Raw genomic sequence first — 22,866 nt, 5'->3', positions numbered from 1 at the left:
TGCTATAAAGCCCTCCAAATCTTAGAACGCCATGCACTCCACCTTGCCTTCCATATCCACCTTCCATCGCCAACATGTATCCTCTATGACCTCATCCTTTCACCCACTTTCTTCTTTACCTCAAACACATCTTCACTCTCTACATCATCTGCTGACTCAGTCCCCCCCTCCCTCCCTAGCCCCTGGTTTCCCACTTCCTCTCCATGCCCAGCCCATTGCTGTGCCTTCACCATTGTGTCTCACCCTCTCTCCAACTCCACATCCTCCACCTCCATTCCAAACACAAATCCCAGCAGCTACCCCTCCCAGATGATGAGCTTTGCCTTGATATCTACCAACTGTAACCCTACCTTGCCCCCTCCCATTCCTCAGGGCTCCCTCTCCCCTCCACATCCCTTCCCCTGAGCAGTTTTCCTTCCTCGTCCACTCCCCTCCCTTTTCAGTGCACCCTTTCTGTGTCTCTGCGCTCCCTCCTGACCTGCTTTCCCCGGCCATCTCCTACCCCTTGGTGCGCCTCATGCCCCCCTTTTCTTTTCATGGCACCCCCTCCTCCGCTGCACCTCTTTTGCTCTTCCTCAGCAGGTCCCTCCCGGCAGTTTTTATTATCCGTTCTGTGTGCTACGTCTCTTACGGTGGTTTTGAAGTGTATTTGTTCTGTAGTGTTTAATACTGTGGCCAGCTTTTAACCTGTGCGTGTGACTTCAGTGTATTTTATATGCTCCAAGAATCACCAGCTGTGTTTTTTTAACTTTATGTCGACTTTTTTTAACAATCCCACAGTGAACGTCTCTGTGTCAGTGTATATTTTAACCCTCATTGTCTCCACTTATTCTGTTTTTATGTCCCCCTTTTTGTCGCCTTTATATGTATAGTTTTCTCCTTTTATTAACTGTCAGAACACTCGGCTGAAGAGCAGCGGATTGTGTGGCTGCCAGCCCTCCCCTGCCCATATGGGGCAGGGTAATGAAAAAAAAAAAAAAAAAAACAGAACAAAAACCTTGCCTTCAGTCTTGCAACTCACTCTGAGGATGGCCAGACGACACGCAGCCGAAATAGCAGCTGAAGAAGATGAAAGCCTTGTGGTAACCCATGGATAACAAGCTCTGTGGTACAATTCTAAGACCATCTGCCTTCCCATGCGGCTCATCTATGTTTTAGTTCCAGAAGGCAGGGTGCATGTTATTGTCCTGTGCTGAACTACAGAGTCCATAATGACAAGATATTTTTAGAGCCAGTGCCGCTACGGGACGGACAGAACTGTTTTACTTGGCACGCTGGGTCTAGGGTACAAACCAAGCTTATCATCAAGTCCCCCTCACCAAAGGTTGCAAACCATGTAAGTACATTTTGCACTGAGTACAATCTCTCTGATTATAATAGAGATCCTTGTACATTATCCACAGGGGCAGCCGCGTTGTCGTGACTTTCAGAGTGTGTGATCTTAAGTTCAAAACCACATACAACTATTTGACTGATGCACTTGTGTACAGCTCGATCTCCAAGAGACCATCGAACATCTGAAAGAGGTTCTGATGTACCACCATGAGGACAGTTTGACTGTTAAGCCATCTGAGATCAGTCCCGCCAGCAAATTTCCTTTATGCGGTATTTGGTATCACCTTATGGTATTAGTTCTCGAAAGAAAACGAAACTTGCATAAATTTCTCTATGCAAGGAATAAGAAGAGAGTCACCCATTTCATCAGCATAGCAAAATTCGTGGCTAATTTTGCCCAATGGGTCACCCCAGTGAATAATTCACATAAGGAGAGAGAAATTTTCCAGTGGGCAGAGAGCCGGTAGTCCAGTTCGCCTCTGGCGTCGTTAGTAGTCCACCAGCCTTGTCCACTCAGATTTTTGAGTGCTCCTTCGTGATCTAAATTGTGGGTTTTACGCCTCAATGGCCATCTCTGCAGGTGACCTAAAGTACTCAGTCTACGAATGGCCCTGGAAATTTTAAGTTGTATATAGAGCACCGCCAAGCTACCCTTGAGACCGACAATCGGGCCTTAAATTCGGTCCCAGAAGAATGGGGACGATGGCACAGTGGAGTGCGCACATTTGTGCATTTCGTTTCTCTGTGGAGGACATTAAGTGTTCAAATAGCTGATGTCCTTAGTTGCATGTTTGAGAAGGGCGATAACGAATTCCTACGATATTAGTGACATGTTGCGGTGTTTCGCCTGTACGGCTGGCAACCATCTGGCACAATAACGTTGCGGGTTGCCTAAGTGCCACTCGCCTGCTCTGCAGCAGAAAACAGTTTCGCAGCAGTTTCACTAGGTGGCCCTAGCAGCGCCACCGGGAGTCGCGGACTGGGCAAGAGGGAACCTGTTTGCGTCTGTGACCCACGTGACCTGAAATAGTTCCTGCGATATCCTGCCGCACTACAGTATTTAGGTCTGCACGCTGCCGTAAAGCGTTAGTTCACGTCGAGCCAGAGCTATTGACCTGCAGACAAACATGCGCAGCTCTACGACGCTGCTGCCCTCTGTCCACCAGCGGCCCCCTCGACGGTCACCACGTGGCCTCTTCAGCTTGGCCGACGGTCCGGACTCTGTGCTTCTGTGTTACAACCTACTTCACGAACTTTGGTAGAACACTGACCATATTCTGTTTTTCCAATGATCGATAACACTGTGCACAACCTCAAAGTAAACTCGTGTGGAACTTGGTTCCCGAGTGCAGCAGTAGAACTTTGTAAATATTAATTTCTGGAAAAGTGGCTAAAGTTCGAGACTCTGAGTTGTTAAACAAAGGCCGTCAAGCTATCAGTCATTTTTGAGCGTTAATTGTGTTTTGTTCATCGGAGCAGACGAGCATACTATGTTTTTCCCCAATAAACTACAGTCACGTTCATAAAGAACAGAACCCTTGGCTAGAGACACGGCATTCATATCACAGGACATGTATATTAGTATATTCTGCACAAATGATTAGCATTTGAACCACGTGGGTCCACGGGTTGCAGGTCAACATCGATATCGTGGCGCAGCACCACCTACCAGCCACCTGCTAAAATGCACCCACGACTCTCGTTAACGCTGTAATGGGCTGGTGTAAGCTGGGGAGACTTGCGGGACGCCTCGGAGACGTATGCGCGAAGTGTACCGTAAAATCAGTGAGTCTGAAACAGCACGCATTACTGGCATGAGAGAACGTGATGCATCCATCCAGGATATTGCCGCTCTCGTGGGACGAAGTGTTTCTGCAGTGCAACACTTGCGTGCAGAATGGTTCACGGAAGGCGTGTAACACGACGAGATGGGTCATGTCACCCAATCCGTGGTATGTGGTAAAGCATTTCACGACAATCCCTTACCACCCCGAGTTCTAATTTGCAACGAGGGTCAATCATAACTTGAAACCTGCAATGATAATATTCCATGTACTCACTCAGAACAAATGGGATACATCCGTACCCTGGATGAAGCTATCATTTAACTCCACTCATCATGAAGCCATCAGGGAAACTTCCCGTCTTTGTTATAGCTATCCTCTCCGTTCTCCCTTTGCCAATTGTTGTCTATGAATAATTTCCCTCCAGACACAATTAACCCTGAAATGATCCAGCAAAACTGGTGAGGAGCCTGGCGTAATACTGGTCTCACGCCCCGCAGACTGTTGCAGTGTTATAATAAGTGTCGGCGTGTATTTAAGTTAAAGGTCCATGATAAAGTCTTCATTCGTAACTTCAGTTTAAGAAACGAGTGTGATGTTGTCATTTTGTGTCAGGTGTGGGTCCAATTTGTGGGAGCTTATGAGGTTATTAAGTTAGTGGATGCAGTCAGCCTCTCGGTCAGCAGTCTCTTTACAGGCAAGCCATCGGGGTGCAAATCATGCAGTGAAAGGCGGCGTTTAGCTATGCTTATTTCATCTAACTCTACATACATACTCCGCAATCCACCATACGGTGCCTGGCGGAGGGTACCTCGTACCACGACTAGCATCTTCTCTCCCTGTTCCACTCCCAAACAGAACGGGGGAAAAATAACTGTCTATATGCCTCTGTATGAGCCATAATCTCTCTCATCTTTGTGGTCTTTCCGCGAAATGTAAGTTGGCGGCAGTAAAATTGTACTGCAGTCACCCTCAAATGCTGGTTCTCTAAATTTCCTCAGTAGCGATTCACGAAAAGAACGCCTCCTTTCCTCTAGAGACTCCCACCCGAGTTCCTGAAGCATTTCCGTAACACTCGCGTGATGATCAAACCTACCAGTAACGAATCCAGCACCCCCGCCTCTGAATTGCTTCTATGTCCCCCCTCAATCCCACCTGATAGGGATCCCAAACGCTCGAGCAGTACTCCAGAATAGGTCGTATTAGTGTTTTATAAGCGGTCTCCTTTACAGATGAACCACATCTTCCCAAAATTCTACCAATGAACCGAAGACATCTATACGCCTTCCCCACAACTGCCATTACATGCTTGTCCCACTTCATATCGCTCTGCAATGTTACGCCCAAATATTTAATCGACGTGACTGTGTCAAGCGCTACACTACTAATGGAGTATTCAAACATTACAGGATTCTTTTTCCTATCCATCTGCATTAATTTACATTTATCTATATTTAGAGTTAGCTGCCATTGTTTACACCAATCACAAATCCTGTCCAAGTCATCTTGTATCCTCCTACAGTCACTCAACGACGACACCTTCCTGTACACCACAGCATCATCAGCAAACAGCCGCACATTGCTATCCACCCTATCCAAAAGATCATTTATGTAGATAGAAAACAACAGCGGACCTACCACACTTCCCTGGGGCACGCCAGATGATACCATCACCTCCGATCAAGACTCACCATCGAGGACACGTACTGGGTTCTATTACTTAAGAAGTCTTCGAGCCACTCACATATTTGGGAACCAATCCCATATGCTCGTACCTTAGTTAGATGTCTGCAGTGGGGCACCGAGTCAAACGCTTTCCGGAAGTCAAGGAATATGGCATCCGTCTGATACCCTTCATCCATGGTTCGCAAGATATCATGTGAAAAAAGAGCGATTCGCGATAAATGCAAGCTAAGTAAGGAGCCAAATTTCCATGTCGAAAGCAGCGAGGGAGATTGTCTAGCTGTAACTGGGGGAAGGTGGGCCTTGCAGGCTCCTATCGATCTCGTTTTCCGACGGGATTTGTAATCTTTGACCGTGATCCACGTGGGAGAGCTAGAGCGCATGCTCGAAGAAACTGTAGTGAGTGGGGCTCCGAACTGCCAGTGGGCTGTAGTGGTGGGACGGCCCGGCCAGAGGCCACGAAGTGCGGACCGATACGAAGTGGGCTGGGGCCAGCTGCCGTGGGCAGTTGGCCGCCCTGGACACCTGCACAGTTACTGGGCCCTGGTCGCTGGAACGCCTCTCTCTGGATGTCATGCACCTCCATGTCGACAGGGTGTGAGAAAAATGTGTCGCACAAACTGCAGGCCACATGCCTTGTACACAGACAGAGAAATCATGTTTGTGAGTACTGGTATGGAAACGCTTTCTTTCCATGTTACAATTCCCTTTCTCCAGCTCATTATCTTGGGAAACACGCAAGAACAGAACGTCATAATCATGAGGAAGACACGCTCTTAGTGATGTCTCGTTACGTCGTGCACCGCTTGTGTTTTGTTTTACATGTCCCTGTTGCCGTGTGACGTTTTACGGGTAACATCAACTGCTACAGCGATCAGTATGACCGTAGAAATCTCACAGGTTCCTACGTAGAGTTTATCACAGACTTGGCTCGTTCAGTGGCAGTGTACATAAGTGCAGATGCCCGTCTGATGCACGGATTGGGTGGCAGCAGCGGCGCTCGCTCTCAACGTTTGTGCCGTGAGAGATTTCCAGGACGGAGGTTCCCCATCAGCAGAACGTTTGAACGCATTGATCGTCGTCTTAGGGAACACTGGGGCATTTAAATCTGACACTTGCCACCGGGGAAGTTCTAGAAGGACCAGAACACTGCAAATTCTTTGTGCGGTTGACGACGACCGTAGTGTCAGTACCAGACCTATAGCTGTATCACTGAATGTCGTCTGGCGAGTGTTACACGAGGACCAGCTGTTTCCGTACCATTTACAATGTTTGCAGGCACTATCAGCAACTGATTTTCCTGCACGGGTTCTCTTCTGCTTATGGTTTGTCCAATAAAGTGCCAACCCTAACTTCAGTTCAGCGGTGCTGTTTACAGATGAGTCGTCGTTCCAATGAGATCAGATTGAAAATTTGAACAATAGGCATGTATGGGCAGACGTCAATCCTCACGAAACTGTTGAGGTAGGCCGTCAATGTTTTGGCAGGCATTGTTGGTTACTTTACAATGAAAGGAACACCCTTAGCTGCTTACAGGCGTCGACATACGTCAACGGGGACAGATGAAAATGTGTGCTCCGACCGGGACTCGAACCCGGGATCTCCTGCTTACATGGCAGACGCTCTATCCATCTGAGCCACCGAGGACACAGAAGATAGCGCGACTGCAGGGACTTATCTCTGGCACGCCTTCCGCGAGACGCACATTCTCAACGTATTGTCCCGCACTACATTCGAAGTGCCCCCGCCCATTATACTCATTACTCGCGGAGCGTTGCCGATTCCCGTAAGAGTTCGGGCACTGTTTGTGCATTCCACAGAAGATGAAGATGGTCAAGTGGCCGTGCCAGAGATAAATCCCTGCAGTCGCGCTGTCCTCTGTGTCCTCGGTGGCTCAGATGGACAGAGCGTGTGCCATGTATGCAGGAGATCCCGGGTTCGAGTCCCGGTCGCAACACACATTTTCATCTGTCCCCGTTGACGTATGTCAACGCCTGTAAGCAGCTAAGGGTGTTCATTTCATTGTAATTTCATTCTAAGGGACTGCATGGTCACCGGTGGTATCTGTTCTTTCGGAGATGTCCGAAAGAACAGATACCATCTTGGTATATATTGTTGGTTACTGTTTGGTACGCCCTCGCTTTCTTCCACCGAGCACCGAGACTCAACGGACAAATTTATCTTAATTTTCTAGAGAATATTCTACGTGATCTGTAAGCAGATGCGCCTTTAGCTGTGCGACAACACATGTACTTCATGCACGAAAGAGCACCTGCACATTTTATTGCTAATGTCTAGATAACAGATTCGGTGACAGATGGACAGCTAGAGATAGACCGGTCGCCTGGTCTCCACGCTCTCCGGACCCGAACGCACTGGACTTTTATTTGTGGGGACATTTGGAAAGTCTTGAGTATGGAACCCCAGCACAAGGTGGCCCCGTGCCCGCGACCGTACCATGGAAGGCTGCAAAACCGTACACAGTACTGCAGGGCTACATCAGCGATCCGAATTTCTGTATGGCGGCGGGTTGATGCGTATATCAGTGGCCACTGAGGGTGCGTTGAACATATCTTGTGAGAAAGAGCTGCACGTGCTCTGCTAGTCGGTTCTGTTCGTGATGTTTCGCACGATTAATGACTTGGAGAAAATGAGTTGTAACACGGAAACAAAGCCCATTTGATATAACATAATTTCTTCCTCTTCGTGTGAGGAATGTGAAGTTTTAAATGTATCCTGCAATTTGTGCCATACATTTTTTTACACCTTGTGTTTAAAGGCATCTGACGTACAATCTCTTGGTTACATACTGTTTTCCGATGATTCTGTACTGTACAGGAAAGCATTGTCTTTTATGGAACTGTAGGAGGATAAATCTTAGTTAATGTGGATGAATAGGTAAAACAATCCAGTAGTCTTCTAATGCAGTATTATTGTGCGTTGCTTGACAGGATCACGTCCACTAAATATTTGGGCACACCTTTGCAAAGCAATATGATGTTCAAAGCTCTCGTAAAGGTCGGTTGTGGCGAAGGCGAATGGTAGGCTTTGGTTTATTGGCAGAATTCTGAGAAAACATATTTCATACATTAAAGAGACCGTGAAGAGAATACTAGTGCGACCCATTCTTGACAACTAATGCAGTGATGTTTAAAGCTTTCCCGGCGTACTGATTGTTCCATAAAAACACGAGGGAACTGCCGGATATCAGTAACGTCCTGCCACGATATTTCGGCACAGAGTCTTCTGGCCATCTTCAGGTGAATGCCACTGTAGTAGTACTGGCGAGTACGCGCTGAGCTCCGCTATTTGAAGCCTTCTGAGGTGACACTGCGCATGCGCTGCTCAGCGTGCGCGGTCATAACGGCTCCGTGCGCTGCGCCTCGCGCCCTCCACTGCGAAAGCCTGGCGTGTCGGTACCAGGTCGATTTCCATCTTTATGCAGATAACTACGTCGACTACGAAGTTTCTCTATAACAGGATTCCAAGCAGAGTTCAGCTGATAACCGCTATCTCGATTGAGGAGAGTCTCGTTGTCAGACAATCTTATTTCAACAGATTCATTGATAATCGAGCTCCAAAAGTTTGATGAATGGGCCAAAATTTTTGTGTCGTCGTAATTCATGGAATGGTCTGTGGAAATACAATGTTCGACGATTGCGGACTTGGTGGGTTGGAGAAGGCGATTATGCCGTTGGTGTTCCACAATGCGTTCCTGCACAGTTCGTGTCGTTTGCCCTATATATGATTTGCCGCATTCACACGGAATTTTGTAAACACCTGGTTTACGCAAACACAGTACACTGAGGCGACAAAATTCTAGGAGTACCTCCTAATATCGCGTCCGACCTTTTGTCCGGTGTAGTGCCGCCACTCGACATGGTGTGGACTCGACAAGCCATGGGAAGTCCCCTCCCCATGCTGCCTCTACAGCCGTCCATAACTGCAGAAGTGTTGCCGGTGCGGGATTTATTCACCAACTGACCACTCGATTATGTCCCATAAATGTCCGATGTGATTCATGGCGGGCGATCTGGGTGACCATATCATTCCCTCGAACTGTCCAAAATGTTTTTCAAAACAATTTAAAACAACGGTGGCCCGGTGGTATGTCGCAACGTCACCCATAAAAATTCCATCGTCGTATGGGAACACGAAGTTCACGATTGGCAGCCAATGAGCTCCAGGTAACAGAACCTAACCATTTCGAGATAATGATCGGCTCAGCTGGACCAGATAACACCATTCCATGGAAGCACAGGCCACACAGCTATGAAGCCGCCAGCAGCTGGCACAGCGCCTTGTTGACATCTTGGGTCCACGGCTTGATGGAGTCTGCGCCACACTCGAACCCTTCCACCAGCTTGTACCAGCTGAAATCGGGACTTAGCTAAGTACGCCACGGTCTTCCAGTCGTCCACCGTCCAACCGGTACGCCCACGAGCCTACCAGAGGCTGTTAGTCGCCGCCGTGCGGCAGCAACCACGTCGGAATCCTCTGCGGCGAGTCGCCTGACCACAAACGACCCTTCCATTCGCTGTGTGTGCGCCACTGCCGCCGTCTGTACACCTGCACATCACTATCCCGTAACTTCTGTCAACCCAGTGTAAATTTGTAGTAGCAGTCTTTGCGTATAACTGCTGAATTTTGCATGTTTATCCAACTGTATGCCGGAATTTGTTCTCTTTATTGGATTGTGATAGAGAAATGCACATCTTGTGCGGTGTCCGCCATTAAGCTAGCCATCTACAGTCAGTCAGCAAACAGTAGGTGTCTTTTCATTGGTGAAGTACTTAGACCACATGATACGTGTCTGACATGTATGTTGCATGGCATTTGTTTACATACTGCTACTCGTCTTACCGTTGTATTCCAAGCCATTTTCGGTCATTGTATTGGGGAGAGGGGGAGGGTTCTTTTTCCTTACAATGAAAATATATAGTTACACTACCGGCCATTAAAACTGCTACACCCCGAAGATGACGTGCTACAGACGCGAAATTTCACCAACAGGAAGAAGATGCTGTGATATGCAAATGATTAGCTTTACAGAGCATTCACACAAGGTTGGCGCCGGTGGCGACACCTGCAACGTGCTGAGATGAGGAAAGTTTCCAATCGATTTCTCTTACACAAATAGCAGTTGACCGGCGTTGCCTGGTGAAACGTTGTTATGATGCCTCGTGTAAGGAATGCGTTCCACGTTTCCGACTTTGATAAAGGTCGGTTTCTAGCCTGTCACGATTGCGGTTTATCGTATCGTGACATTGCTGCTCGCGTTGGTCGAGATCCAATGACTGTTAGCAGAATATGGAATCGATGGCTTCAGGAGGGTAATACGGAACGCCGTGCTGGGTCCCAGCGGCCTCGTATCACTAGCAGTCGAGATGATGGGTATCTTATCCGCACGGCTGTAACGGATCGTGCAGCCACGTCTCCATCCCTGACTCAACAGATGGGGACGTTTGCAAGAGAACAACCTTCTGGACGAACAGTTCGACGACGTTTGCAGCAGGATGGACTATCAGCTCGGAGACCATGGCTGCGGTTACCCTTGATGCTGTATCACAGACCGGAACACCTGCGATGGTGTACTCAACGACAAACCTGGGTGCACGAATGGCAAAACGTCATTTTTTCGGATGAATCCAGGTTCTGTTTAGAGCATCATGATGGTCGCATCCGTGTTTGGCGACATCGCGGTGAACGCACATTGGAAGCGTGTATTCATCATCGCCATACTGGCGTATCATCCGGCGTGATGGTGTGAGGTGCCATTGGTTACACGTCTCGGTCACCTCTTGTTCGCATTGACGGCACTCTGAACAGTGGACGTTACGTTTCAGATGTGTTACGACCCGATCCCTGCGAAACGTTACATTTCAGCAGGATAGTGCACGATCGCATGTTCCAGCTCCTGTATGGGCCTTTCTGGATACAGAAAATGTTCGACTGCTTCCCTGGCCAGCACATTCTCCAGATCTCTCACCAACTGAAAACGTCTGGTCAGTGGTGGCCGAGCAACTGGCTCGTCACAATACGCCAGTCAGTACTCTCGATGAACTGTGGTATCGTGTTGAAGCTGCGTGGGCAGGTGTACCTGTACACGCCATCCAAGCTCTGTTTGATTCAATGCCCAGGCGTATCAAGGCCGTTATTACGGCCAGAGGTGGTTGTTCTGGGTACTGATTTCTCAGGATCTATGCACCCAAATTGCGTGAAAATGTAATTGCATGTCAGTTCTAGTATAATATTCTTGTCCAATGAATTCCCGTTTATCATCTGCACTTCTTCTTGGTGTAGCAATTTTAATGGCCAGTAGTGTAAATAGAGAAGTGCGCACTCAAAAAAGCCACGAGTTTTCAGTAGAAAAAACTGAATTTACTGTTTTCTGAAGACCTCACCAAGCGTGCCTTGCTGTTACCGACGCTACCTCCAAGTAGCTGTTTTCTACATGTTCTCATATGAAAACTCTGTCCACCTAGCAAATGTTAGCCCATTACGTCGCTCTGTTTCTTATAAAAAGCGGAAAACAACTACACTGATGATCATCGATCACTCCCGACTTCATGCGCCCTGAAATTTTTAAACCACAGTTCTGCCTCATTAGGCTCACGACTTTCGTCCTACCTTTGCGGGAGACTCACCTACTTTGTGAGCAACTAACAATGCTGCACAAAATTATTTTAAGATGTCGGCCTGTCGATTAAGCAGCTTCCACAGCAGAGGAAACACTGATAATCCAAAACATTGTGACGTTAAATGCCACCTGCTGGCGCTGCGGGCACGTGACGCGGTAAGAAAGGCACGTAAGCGGAGCACACATCGACGGGGGTCAACCTAGCGGAGACATGGGCTGCAGATGGGCAAGTCCATTGAGATAGGCGACCTTGGTAAAGGGCAGAGTGTTCTTACGGAGAGCCTGTAAACGAGTATGTCGAAAATGGCAAAGTTGGTCGAATGTTCACGAGCTACAGTCGTGAGCACCTATGCAAAGAGGTGGATGGACAGTGAAACTACCACTAGGTGCTAAATGGTTCGACGTACACGACTCTGTACAGAAAGTGGGGTTCGGAGAATTGTCTGCTCTGTAAAGTGGGACAGATGGTGATCTGTGGCAACTCTGCCGAAAGATCGCAATGCTTTTGCTTCGGAGCACACCGCTCATCGCACACTGTTGAACATGGAGCTCTGGAGCTCCGCCGCACCCCTCCCCCCCCCCCCCCCCCTATGCGTCCACATGTTGACCCAAGTAACGTCAGTAACGTTTTCTTTGGGCACGGGACCATCAAGATTCGACTGTCGATCAATGGAAACGCGTCGGCGCTTCGGATGAATTACATTCTTGCTATCGTAGGTCGATAGTCGTCTCCAAAAACGCCATCGTCGAGGTGAATGACGACTCGACACGTGCAGCGCGCCACGGACACAGGCTGGTGGCAGCAGTATTTTGCTGTGGGAGGTACTCTCCTGTTCTTGCATCCAACCTGTGGCAGTAATCGAAGATACGCTGACAGTTGCGAACTGTAACACTCCGGTTTAATCTACTGACTTATCCCGCTCGATCGGGATCTGATAGCAGCCCAAATAGATAATAATTAATGTGACCGTGTACCTAATGGGCTGGCAATCGGATTGGACTGCTACGGAGATGTTACATTCTATTTTGTCCTTCTCCAATGCTGTAATAAAGAAATGTCTGGTGCCAAGAGGAACGACAACACAGCTTCATTAATCAACAACTTATATTCATCACCAAAACACAAAGTAAGGAGACAGCCACTGCCTTCGTCGTACAGAATTAATAACAGCTAATCACAGCACAGGCCCTTTAGTTATTCATTATCGTCACACGCAATTTCAATCATTGTAATTCAGCACTACAATCCAATACTGCAATCCAACACTGCAATCCAAATGATGCCGGCGCGGTAGACGCGTAATTACAATATCGGCACAAAAATATCACTGAATCACACTAGTAATTGTACTTGTTCACTTTCCCGTATATTTCTAACACAAAAGGGGGTTAAACCGCGGCGATGGCCACCCCCTTTGTCGGTGCGGCCTTGCATTACGGCCACCGGCCGCCCCACGGCCCGGCCCGCAGCCTGGGTCCCACTCTACTGTCTCAACACTCGCTCTCGCTCTCGCCACCCGACGCACACAATCAATTGTTTGTCCTGTCGACCTGTGCTGTCGCAAAACTTATAGTAAGGGCCTACGGACCCCTTACATCCCCGCCCTCGAAAACTTCTTTGAACCCACAGGCATAAAAGAACCGGCTAGGGAATTAGACATCACTACATATGAACAAAACACACAGTGCAAATAAGTAATGAAATTACAATCACCAAGAAAATCCTTGACTCCGGCAGTGGGCTGCCTCTACAATAATATTCTACAAAAAGTTATTACATCTCAAAAATATGGCATTGTCCAAATAACACACAACATCAATCCTACTTACTTAACATAGCATGGTAAATATATATATATTTTTTATAACTTATCTTACCAAAAATTTCCAAAAACTTTTCACTTTCAAAGGTTTGTACGAGTCATTAACTCCATATCTGTTATAACTTGCTATAGCAAACACAAGAAAGGAAACTAGTTGAATGCCAGCTACCCCTTTGGTATGCCGTCCTCTCAGCGGGGTTTGTGCCGTCCATACTACTATCACTCTAATTCATAATTCACTTGGCCAACACTTATAAAAGTTAAGGAAGAAATTTACAATTTATTGCTACAGCAAAGACAAAACAACAAACTAGGTGAATGCCAGCTACCCCTTTGGTATGCTGTCCTTTCAGCGGGGTTTGTGCCGTCCATACTACTATCACTCTAATTTATAACTCACTTGGCCAACACTTATAAAAATTAAGAAAGAAATTCACAACTTGTTCATTACAGATTCCATAAATTTAAATGCTACATTGTACCACTAAGCATGTCTTACATAATTATTTGCAACACTACAACTAATGTGGTCACCCAATGAAAAATTTTAAACTACTGATCATTTCATTTTGCCAAACATTACTTCCATATGTGAATTGTTATCAAGAAAGCTTAGATGAGAGGTACAATATCTCCTGTTATATTCACACTAATTCAAATCCGCTATATGGATATTTGTCATTCATTACTCAGTGCCAGAATTCTGCTTCTAAAGCTTGACCTACATATAAACATAATTGACTCTGATAGCTAATTGGATACATCAATTACTAATTATTCATTAGTTACACTTTGTTTTATCAGCATACTTCAGATAAACATGTATACCTACAAATAAATTGCAAACAGATGTTGCTCATGTGCTAAATGACATACTTCAATATTTCAAACATCTCATACTCCATACTCTTCATTACACATAACTTAACACCAACTTCAACTGCAAATACATATATATCTTCAACCTATATCAATCCTCCATATACTTCAACACTTCAAACCTCTCATACTCAATATATATCATTACACATAACTCCCTCAACTTAACAGCAACTTCAACTGCACATATATCTTCAACCTACATCAACTCTCCATATTCGCTGCAATAACCACATAAAAATACTACTTCAGGCTCCTTAGCCTTTCCATTCATCATATTTCACATCATTTATCCGAACAACTATCTCCTTGTGTATTTGTTTCTTTATATGTTCATATACTTACAAGCTGATACATTACTTCAATTTTCTTACAACAGTTTGACCTTTTCATGCCTCATAAAACAACTCTATAAGATTACCCAAATTCTTGTTTAACCAATTAGCTTACCATGACATTATGTAAACATTCGCTCTCTGATACGGTTCTCATTTTATTCCTTCTGGCATTATTAATTTTGGTTATTTACTCACAGTAAACTGAGTTTTTTTTTTTTTTTTAGTTATTGATTCTCTGACATCTCACACTCTACATCAACAGCAACTACTACATATTTACTACATGGTTCCTGACTGAATTACTTGGATGACCACTACCAATCCTAACTACTACACTAATTTTCTTAATCTAAGGATAGAGAAAGATGGTAGAGGAGTGAAACTTGAAATTAGAAGTAAAGTCTCACCCAGCTGGGAGTGTACCAGTCGCCACTTGGTATACCAGCAAAAGAGTTGCTAGCTCCCTACACCTTAACTACTTCTCCATATATGAGTGAACTATAAATTTGCTACAAGATTCCTAACTATCATTTGTACAACCACTACCTATTCTAACTACTACACACTAACTTTCTTAACCTAAGGATAGAGAAAGATGGTAGAGGAGTGAAACTTGAAATTAGAAGTAAAGTCTCACCCAGCTGGGAGTGTACCAGTCGCCACTTGGTATACCAGCAAAAGAGTTGCTAGCTCCCTACACCTTAACTACTTCTCCATATATGAGTGAACTATAAATTTGCTGCAAGATTCCTAACTATCATTTGTACAACCACTACCTATTCTAACTACTACACACTAACTTTCTTAACCTAAGGATAGAGAAAGATGGTAGAGGAGTGAAACTTGAAAGTAGAAGTAAAGTCTCACCCAGCTGGGAGTGTACCAGTCGCCACTTGGTATACCAGCAAAAGAGTTGCTAGCTCCCTACACCTTAACTACTTCTCCATATATGAGTGAACTATAAATTTGCTGCAAGATTCCTAACTATCATTTGTACAACCACTACCTATTCTAACTACTACACACTAACTTTCTTAACCTAAGGATAGAGAAAGATGGTAGAGGAGTGAAACTTGAAAGTAGAAGTAAAGTCTCACCCAGCTGGGAGTGTACCAGTCGCCACTTGGTATACCAGCAAAAGAGTTGCTAGCTCCCTACACCTTAACTACTTAATCACTTCACATATTAATTTTCACCTACACAGTTTATGTAAAGTGTTTTAAATAAGATAAATCATACCATTCATAAAATCTATACATATAAAATCCCCCAAAAACAATAAGCATATCTGTATAATTATCATTTAGACAGCTCAGTATGCATAAATAAGTATGCTCAATTTCAGAGAATTTTTTGCAAACTTTTCGGAAATTACTGCAATTGGGTACTTTTCCTAACACGCAATTCAGTTGAGAAACGTTTATTTACCGCGAAAACTGCACCTTGCAATTTAATGTTATGTCAACCAGTCGTCTCCACTCACCAACCGACGTTACCACGAGTTGCGATGTTTTGACGTTTGAAGTGGGCGTGGCGCTGTACTGCCGCCGGAACCGCATGAGGTCTCGCTGTGGTGGGACGTCGTAGTCCTCAGCCGGCCGCTCCGTGGCGCTGCAGGCGGCCGTAGTTTGTAGTTCGGCTGCTAGATGTCGGGACGGCGCTCAGTGTCTCGAAGTCGCGCGGCTTGCTGTGGCGGGCGTGTGAAATCACCTCGCACATTGAAGCTCTTTGGTGCAACTGCTACACGTGTCTGCGTGACGTCACTCAATAATTGCGTCGCCACAATACATTGTCGACTGCATAACACTTTATGGGTCCACAAGAAGCTGTCCGATTTTCACTATTCAAAGAGCAATTCCAGTCAAAATATTACCACTAAACACTTCTTTAAATCTTTCATGACGAATTCTTGGCTCGTTTTGCTATTTTAATGTTCACACGTGTCTTTCTTTGGTGTTCACTTTTCACAGTTTTTCGCGCGGATTTACGCATTTGCACATTATAACACAGTCTGTTGACACTATTATTTTCATCTAATATGGCAAGAAAAAAAGTTTAGTCACAATCGTAAGATGCTATTACTTCGTATTGTTCAAAAAATTCACTGTTTCTTGTCGCGATTTTGAAGTTTATGCTCTGTCCCGATTCAACATTGGAAAATATTTTCTTCGCGATAAATAAGGTAATATTACCTATTGTTCTTTATGATTCGTCCGAAAATTGCACTTGTCCTTTCACGGTAAGCCAAGGGTGTAACACTCCGGTTTAATCTACTGACTTATCCTGCTCGATCGGGATCTGATAGCAGCCCAAATAGATAATAATTAATGTGACCGTGTACCTAATGGGCTGGCAATCGGATTGGACTGCTACGGAGATGTTACATTCTATTTTGTCCTTCTCCAATGCTGTAATAAAGAAATATCTGGTGCCAAGAGGAACGACAACACAGCTTCATTAATCAACAACTTATATTCATCACCAAAACACAAAGTAAGGAGACAGCCACTGCCTTCGTCGTACAGAATTAATAACAGCTAATCACAGCACAGGCCCTTTAGTTATTCATTATCGTCACACGCAATTTCAATCATTGTAATTCAGCACTACAATCCAATACTGCAATCCAGCACTGTAATCCAAATGATGCCGGCGCGGTAGACGCGTAATTACAATATCGGCACAAAAATATCACTGAATCACACTAGTAATTGTACTTGTTCACTTTCCCGTATATTTCTAACACAAAAGGGGGTTAAACCGCGGCGATGGCCACCCCCTTTGTCGGTGCGGCCTTGCATTACGGCCACCGGCCGCCCCACGGCCCGGCTCGCAGCCTGGGTCCCACTCTACTGTCTCAACACTCGCTCTCGCTCTCGCCACCCGACGCACACTATCGATTGTTTGTCCTGTCGACCTGTGCTGTCGCAAAACTTATAGTAAGGGCCTACGGACCCCTTACATCCCCACCCTCGAAAACTTCTTTGAAACCACAGGCGTAAAAGAACCGGCTAGGGAATTGGACATCACTACATATGAACAAAACAAACAGTGCAAATAAGTAATGAAATTACAATCACCAAGAAAATCCTTGACTCCGGCAGTGGGCTGCCTCTACAATAATATTCTACAAAAAGTTATTAAATCCCAAAAATATGGCATTGTCCAAATAACACACAACATCAATCCTACTTACTTAACATAGCATGGTAAATATATATATATTTTTTATAACTTACCTTACCAAAAATTTCCAAAAACTTTTCACTTTCAAAGGTTTGTACGAGTCATTAACTACATATCTGTTATAACTTGCTATAGCAAACACAAGAAAGGAAACTAGTTGAATGCCAGCTACCCCTTTGGTATGCCGTCCTTTCAGCGGGGTTCGTGCCGTCCATACTACTATCACTCTAATTCATAATTCACTTGGCCAACACTTATAAAAGTTAAGGAAGAAATTCACAATTTATTGCTACAGCAAAGACAAAACAACAAACTAGGTGAATGCCAGCTACCCCTTTGGTATGCCGTCCATTCAGCGGGGTTCGTGCCGTCCATACTACTATCACTCTAATTCATAATTCACTTGGCCAACACTTATAAAAGTTAAGGAAGAAATTCACAATTTATTGCTACAGCAAAGACAAAACAACAAACTAGGTGAATGTCAGCTACCCCTTTGGTATGCCGTCCTTTCAGCGGGGTTTGTGCCGTCCATACTACTATCACTCTAATTTATAACTCACTTGGCCAACACTTATAAAAATTAAGAAAGAAATTCACAACTTGTTCATTACAGATTCCATAAATTTAAATGCTACATTGTACCACTAAGCATGTCTTACATAATTATTTGCAACACTACAACTAATGTGGCCACCCAATGAAAAATTTTAAACTACTGATCATTTCATTTTGCCAAACATTACTTCCATATGCGAATTGTTATCAAGAAAGCTTAGATGAGAGGTACAATATCTCCTGTTATATTCACACTAATTCAAATCCACTATATGGATATTTGTCATTCATTACTCAGTGCCAGAATTCTGCTTCTAAAGCTTGACCTATGTATAACCATAATTGACTCTGATAGCTAATTGGATACATCAATTACTAATTATTCATTAGTTACACTTTGTTTTATCAGCATACTTCAGATAAACATGTATACCTACAAATAAATTGCAAACAGATGTTGCTCATGTGCTAAATGACATACTTCAATATTTCAAACATCTCATACTCCATACTCTTCATTACACATAACTTAACACCAACTTCAACTGCAAATACATATATATCTTCAACCTATATCAATCCTCCATATACTTCAACACTTCAAACCTCTCATACTCAATATATATCATTACACATAACTCCCTCAACTTAACAGCAACTTCAACTGCACATATATCTTCAACCTACATCAACTCTCCATATTCGCTGCAATAACCACATAAAAATACTACTTCAGGCTCCTTAGCCTTTCCATTCATCATATTTCACATCATTTATCCGAACAACTATCTCCTTGTGTATTTGTTTCTTTATATGTTCATATACTTACAAGCTGATACATTACTTCAATTTTCTTACAACAGTTTGACCTTTTCATGCCTCATAAAACAACTCTATAAGATTACCCAAATTCTTGTTTAACCAATTAGCTTACCATGACATTATGTAAACATTCGCTCTCTGATACGGTTCTCATTTTATTCCTTCTGGCATTATTAATTTTGGTTATTTACTCACAGTAAACTGAGTTTTTTTTTTTTTTTAGTTATTGATTCTCTGACATCTCACACTCTACATCAACAGCAACTACTACATATTTACTACATGGTTCCTGACTGAATTACTTGGATGACCACTACCAATCCTAACTACTACACTAATTTTCTTAATCTAAGGATAGAGAAAGATGGTAGAGGAGTGAAACTTGAAATTAGAAGTAAAGTCTCACCCAGCTGGGAGTGTACCAGTCGCCACTTGGTATACCAGCAAAAGAGTTGCTAGCTCCCTACACCTTAACTACTTCTCCATATATGAGTGAACTATAAATTTGCTACAAGATTCCTAACTATCATTTGTACAACCACTACCTATTCTAACTACTACACACTAACTTTCTTAACCTAAGGATAGAGAAAGATGGTAGAGGAGTGAAACTTGAAATTAGAAGTAAAGTCTCACCCAGCTGGGAGTGTACCAGTCGCCACTTGGTATACCAGCAAAAGAGTTGCTAGCTCCCTACACCTTAACTACTTAATCACTTCACATATTAATTTTCACCTACACAGTTTATGTAAAATGTTTTAAATAAGATAAATCATACCATTCATAAAATCTATACATATAAAATCCCCCCAAAACAATAAGCATATCTGTATAATTATCATTTAGACAGCTCAGTATGCATAAATAAGTATGCTCAATTTCAGAGTATTTTTTGCAAACTTTTCGGAAATTACTGCAATTGGGTACTTTTCCTAACACGCAATTCAGTTCACAAACGTTTATTTACCGCGAAAACTGCACCTTGCAATTTAATGTTATGTCAACCAGTCGTCTCCACTCACCAACCGACGTTAGCACGAGTTGCGATGTTTTGACGTTTGAAGTGGGCGTGGCGCTGTACTGCCGCCGGAACCGCATGAGGTCTCGCTGTGGTGGGACGTCGTAGTTCTCAGCCGGCCGCTCCATGGCGCTGCAGGCGACCGTAGTTTGTAGTTCGGCTGCTAGATGTCGGGACGGCGCTCGGTGTCTCGAAGTCGCGCGGCTTGCTGTGGCGGGCGTGTGAAATCACCTCGCAGATTGAACCTCTTTGGTGCAACTGCTACACGTGTCTGCGTGACGTCACTCAATAATTGCGTCGCCACAATACATTGTCGACTGCATAACACTTTATGGGTCCACAAGAAGCTGTCCGATTTTCACTATTCAAAGAGCAATTTCAGTCAAAATATTACCACTAAACACTTCTTTAAATCTTTCGTGACGAATTCTTGGCTCGTTTTGCTATTTTAATGTTCACACGTGTCTTTCTTTGCTGTTCACTTTTCACAGTTTTTCGCGCGGATTTACGCATTTGCACATTATAACACAGTCTGTTGACACTATTATTTTCATCTAATATGGCAAGAAAAAAAGTTTAGTCACAATCGAAAGATGCTATTACTTCGTATTGTTCAAAAAATGTACTGTTTCTTGTCGCGATTTTAAAGTTTATGCTCTGTCCCGATTCAACATTGGAAAATATTTTCTTCACGTTAAATAAGATAATATTACCTATTGTTCTTTATGATTCGTCCGAAAATTGCACTTGTCCTTTCACGATAAGCCAAGGGTGTAACACTCCGGTTTAATCTACTGACTTATCCCGCTCGATCGGGATCTGATAGCAGCCCAAATAGATAATAATTAATGTGACCGTGTACCTAATGGGCTGGCAATCGGATTGGACTGCTACGGAGATGTTACATTCCATTTTGTCCTTCTCCAATGCTGTAATAAAGAAATGTCTGGTGCCAAGAAGAACGACAACACAGCTTCATTAATAACAACTTATATTCATCACCAAAACACAAAGTAAGGAGACAGCCACTGCCTTCGTAGTACAGAATTAATAACGGCTAATCACAGCACAGGCCCTTTAGTTATTCATTATTGTCACACGCAATTTCAATCATTGTAATTCAGCACTACAATCCAATACTGCAATCCAACACTGCAATCCAAATGATGCCGGCGCGGCAGACGCGTAATTACAATATCGGCACAAAAATATCACTGAATCACACTAGTAATTGTACTTGTTCACTTTCCCGTATATTTCTAACACAAAAGGGGGTTAAACCGCGGCGATGGCCACCCCCTTTGTCGGTAGGGCCTTGCATTACGGCCACCGGCCGCCCCACGGCCCGGCCCGCAGCCTGGGTCCCACTCTACTGTCTCAACACTCGCTCTCGCTCTCGCCACCCGACGCACACTATCGATTGTTTGTCCTGTCGACCTGTGCTGTCGCAAAACTTATAGTAAGGGCCTACGGACCCCTTACAGAACCACCTGCATCCCTTCATACTTGAAGTGTTGGACGAAGATGATGTCGTCTTTCAGCAGTATAATTATCCATTTGTTTGAGCCGGAACCGTGCTACGGTGGTTTGAAGAGCATTATAGCGAACTCACACTGATGTCTCGCCGACCGAGGTCACCTGATGCAAATCCTATGGAACCCACCTGGGTCACTGTCGGGCGCCATCACTGCTTATGCTACCAGCGGCCCGTTATTTTCGTGAGTTATATGATCTGTGCGCAGAAATCTAATGTCACATACCTCTAAACACCTGCCAAGTTCTTGGATCCGTGATACGCAGAATAAATGAAGTATTTCGTTCCAAAGGCGGACAAACAAGTTAGTGAGGAGTTGGTCATAAAAGTTTTGCGTCGTCAGTTTACGTACTTCATTTGCCTGTGTCCTGGTAACGCATATAGTACTTACTCAAAGGTGCTTCTTTCTGTCAGTCCCCTGAGAACTTTCTTTTCCATAAGCGTATTGGGAAAAACTGGCGTTCCTTTGGAAGTCACTTACCTTTGCAAACAGGAGGGTCGTTCCAGACAGGTGTCTGTTAGCTGGATAAGGGAAAGGCTGATCCGTCGTCTTCAGGCTGGACAATAGTATCCATTTCCCGGAAGCTGAATTACCGACATTAGCGTTTACAATAGCGACCACCACTAACAGGTAGGAGCAGCCAGGATCAGATATGTAATAGTTTATACATTTAATCAGTGTTTTAATTTTTGGCATTAATTAAATCTTGGACCTTACGTTGTTGATTTTACACAGGGAGTTTCACCGGAGTTCGTAATTTGATTCGCAATTTGTGTGAGCTGATTTGATTAACAGAGACCAGTGTTGAGTCCCCCCCCCCCCCCCTCCCCTTTCCCCGCCGAGTTGGAGACTAGCAGTGACGAGTGCCACATGGTTTTTACAGAAGATGATAGTGCGACCATGGATGCAGAACAAGATCCTGCTGAAGCTAACCTCCAAAGTTCGTGAAAATACTGGAGAACTGGGCCATGCAGTGCATCGCCATTAGGTCGGCAGCCACAGAGGACGGAGCCACCAAGACACGGCAGCGCCTGCTGGAAGCTCTGGTCAAGCCAGGTGGGCAGATTGTGCTGCCACTCGGCGAGGTTCAGGGCGAGGTGAGTCACAGCCAGAGACACTCGTCTGCCCTCCACTTTCTTACTATTTTCTTGTTTCTGCTAATTCTCTACGACCTTGTCTCTTTCCACTTCACAGAATAGATATGGTTAAAAAAACTGTTACGGAAAAGAAAAAACCTGATGGAGAGAAAGAGAAAATTATCACGA

General features: G+C 44.5%; 1 protein-coding gene across 1 annotated transcript in view; it reads left to right on the top strand.

The window, feature by feature from the left end:
- The window catches only part of LOC124717249 (cytochrome P450 4C1-like), an 88,062-nt gene extending 65,473 nt beyond the window's left edge, over positions 1–22,589 (top strand). Inside the window, exon 5 of the mRNA XM_047244050.1 lies at positions 22,485–22,589. Coding sequence (XP_047100006.1) covers positions 22,485–22,589 — 105 coding nt within the window. The remainder of the gene's footprint in view (positions 1–22,484) is intronic.
- The last annotated feature ends 277 nt before the right edge of the window (positions 22,590–22,866 follow it).

Source organism: Schistocerca piceifrons, chromosome 9, assembly GCF_021461385.2.
Source record: "Schistocerca piceifrons isolate TAMUIC-IGC-003096 chromosome 9, iqSchPice1.1, whole genome shotgun sequence".
NCBI lineage: Eukaryota > Metazoa > Arthropoda > Insecta > Orthoptera > Acrididae > Schistocerca > Schistocerca piceifrons.
Note: the sequence above shows the minus strand (reverse complement) of the source record. Positions and strands in the feature narration are given on the sequence as shown.